Genomic DNA, 1787 nt, shown 5'->3' with positions numbered 1-1787 from the left:
GGGCACGAAGGAATCCTGAGAGGTTCTGTTCCGTTGTGTCTCTGATAACTCGGACGGTGCTTTTTTCTGCATACTAAATATAGATCGATCATTTAATCACTCATTGATCATACATCGTTTACATTAATGATATATTTATTCCCATTTCATTTACTGATTCCACAATGTATTCCGATTATTCTTACAATGAGCCCTGTACTCAGCTCCACATGTAAAGGAATTAGAATATATCATTGAATTTCGCCAATGAATTGCATATTTGACCCCGAATTCCATCAAATTGCAATTTTTTCCCCAGCCTGATGTATAATTTCCCTTTTATTTTCCTTCCTCACAGTGAACTTAGTTACCATTGTGATCCTGTCCCGCGGAAAGTGCGGTCTCTCCAAATGTGTCACTCGCTACCTGGTGGCCATGGCAACGTCGGATCTACTGCTCGTTATCCTCGACCTGATATTGAGGCACATTCCGATAATTTATTGGAGACATTTTGATTTTGTGCGGTTCATCCCCGTGTGTAATATCCATGCCGTCCTGCTTTATGCAGCCACAGACTGTTCTGTCTGGTTCACCGTCACTTTCACCTTTGATCGATTAGTGGCCATTTGTTGCCAGAAGCTGAAAACTAAATATTGCACCGAGAAAACGGCAGCTGTGGTTCTAGGAACAGTGGCTGTGCTGAGCGGTTTAAAGAACATTTTCTGGTATTTTATGTTCACAGATCAATATTACCTTGCGAATATCCCCTGGTTTTGTGTTGCAACATCTGATGTTATGGATTCACGGGTCTGGGGAATAATCGAGTTCCTTCATTATATTCTCACCCCGTGTGTTCCATTTGTTCTGATTCTGCTATTCAATGCTCTCACCATCAGACACATTGTAGTGTCCAGCAGAGCCCGCAGGAGACTCCGGGGTCCCAGCAGTGGGGACAATCCAAGAGACCCAGAGATGGAGAGCCGCAGGAAATCCGTAATTTTACTATTTGTTATCTCGGGCAATTTCATCCTTTTATGGACAATGTTTATGGTGCATTTTTTATGGTACCGGATGAGGTATTTGGGGTATGGCACAGTATATATGCCATATTATGTAAGGGAAGTGGGATTCGGGCTGCAGATGCTGAGTTGCTGCACAAACACTGGCATCTATGCCATGACCCAGACTAAGTTCAGAGAGCAGTTGAAGAATATGGGGAAATATCCCTTCACTCTGATTGTAAAATTCATTAAAATATGAGAAGAAATGGTGACTTTGCAGCGTGAGAGCTCCCTGAGTCAGATATTGTGGTGAGCCACTTGCCCCCGGAACGCCACGGGGCCGGTAATTGGGGATATTCACATGTTCACTCAAAATCTGCCTACACTGTGCTCCCTGGGGTTGATTTTCTGTTGAGCCACGATCACGCAGGCCACCGTCCCATGGGGCCGGTGATCGGAGACATTCACACACTCACTCACACACTGTCTACACGGAGCTCCATGGGCCTGATAGTGTGTTGTGCCGCTCTCCCCTGGGCCACGGGACCAGCGGTCGAGGACATTCACACACTCACTCACACACTTTCCACATTGGGCTCACTGGGGATGATATTGTAATGAGCCGCTCTCACCCAGGCTGCCCTCCCTTGGGGCCGGTGATCGGGGACTTTGAAACATAGAAGATAGGAGCAGGAGTAGGCCTGTCGGCCCATCGATCCTGCTCCACCATTCAATGCGATCAAGGCTGATCATCCAAATTCAGTACCCTGTCCCTGCTTTCTCCCCTTACCCTTTGATCCCTTTAGA

At 46.4% G+C, this 1787-nt stretch overlaps 1 protein-coding gene across 1 annotated transcript; it reads left to right on the top strand.

Annotated features, from left to right (window-relative positions):
- Positions 1-342: 342 nt before the first annotated feature.
- LOC147087162 (uncharacterized) lies at positions 343-1239 on the top strand. The gene has a single exon (XM_085978070.1). The coding sequence runs from the start codon at positions 415-417 to the stop codon at positions 1237-1239; it is 825 nt and encodes a 274-aa protein (XP_085834196.1). The 5' UTR covers positions 343-414.
- The last annotated feature ends 548 nt before the right edge of the window (positions 1240-1787 follow it).

This window comes from Somniosus microcephalus, unplaced genomic scaffold (genome assembly GCF_052327205.1).
Source record: "Somniosus microcephalus isolate GS21.2 unplaced genomic scaffold, FLI_Smic_1.0 unresolved_chr6, whole genome shotgun sequence".
Lineage (NCBI taxonomy): Eukaryota > Metazoa > Chordata > Chondrichthyes > Squaliformes > Somniosidae > Somniosus > Somniosus microcephalus.
Note: the sequence above shows the minus strand (reverse complement) of the source record. Positions and strands in the feature narration are given on the sequence as shown.

Bases quoted from the DNA above. Each gene is read 5' to 3' on its own strand.
- LOC147087162 (XM_085978070.1), top strand. From the start codon at position 415: ATGGCAACGTCGGATCTACTGCTCGTTATCCTCGACCTGATATTGAGG.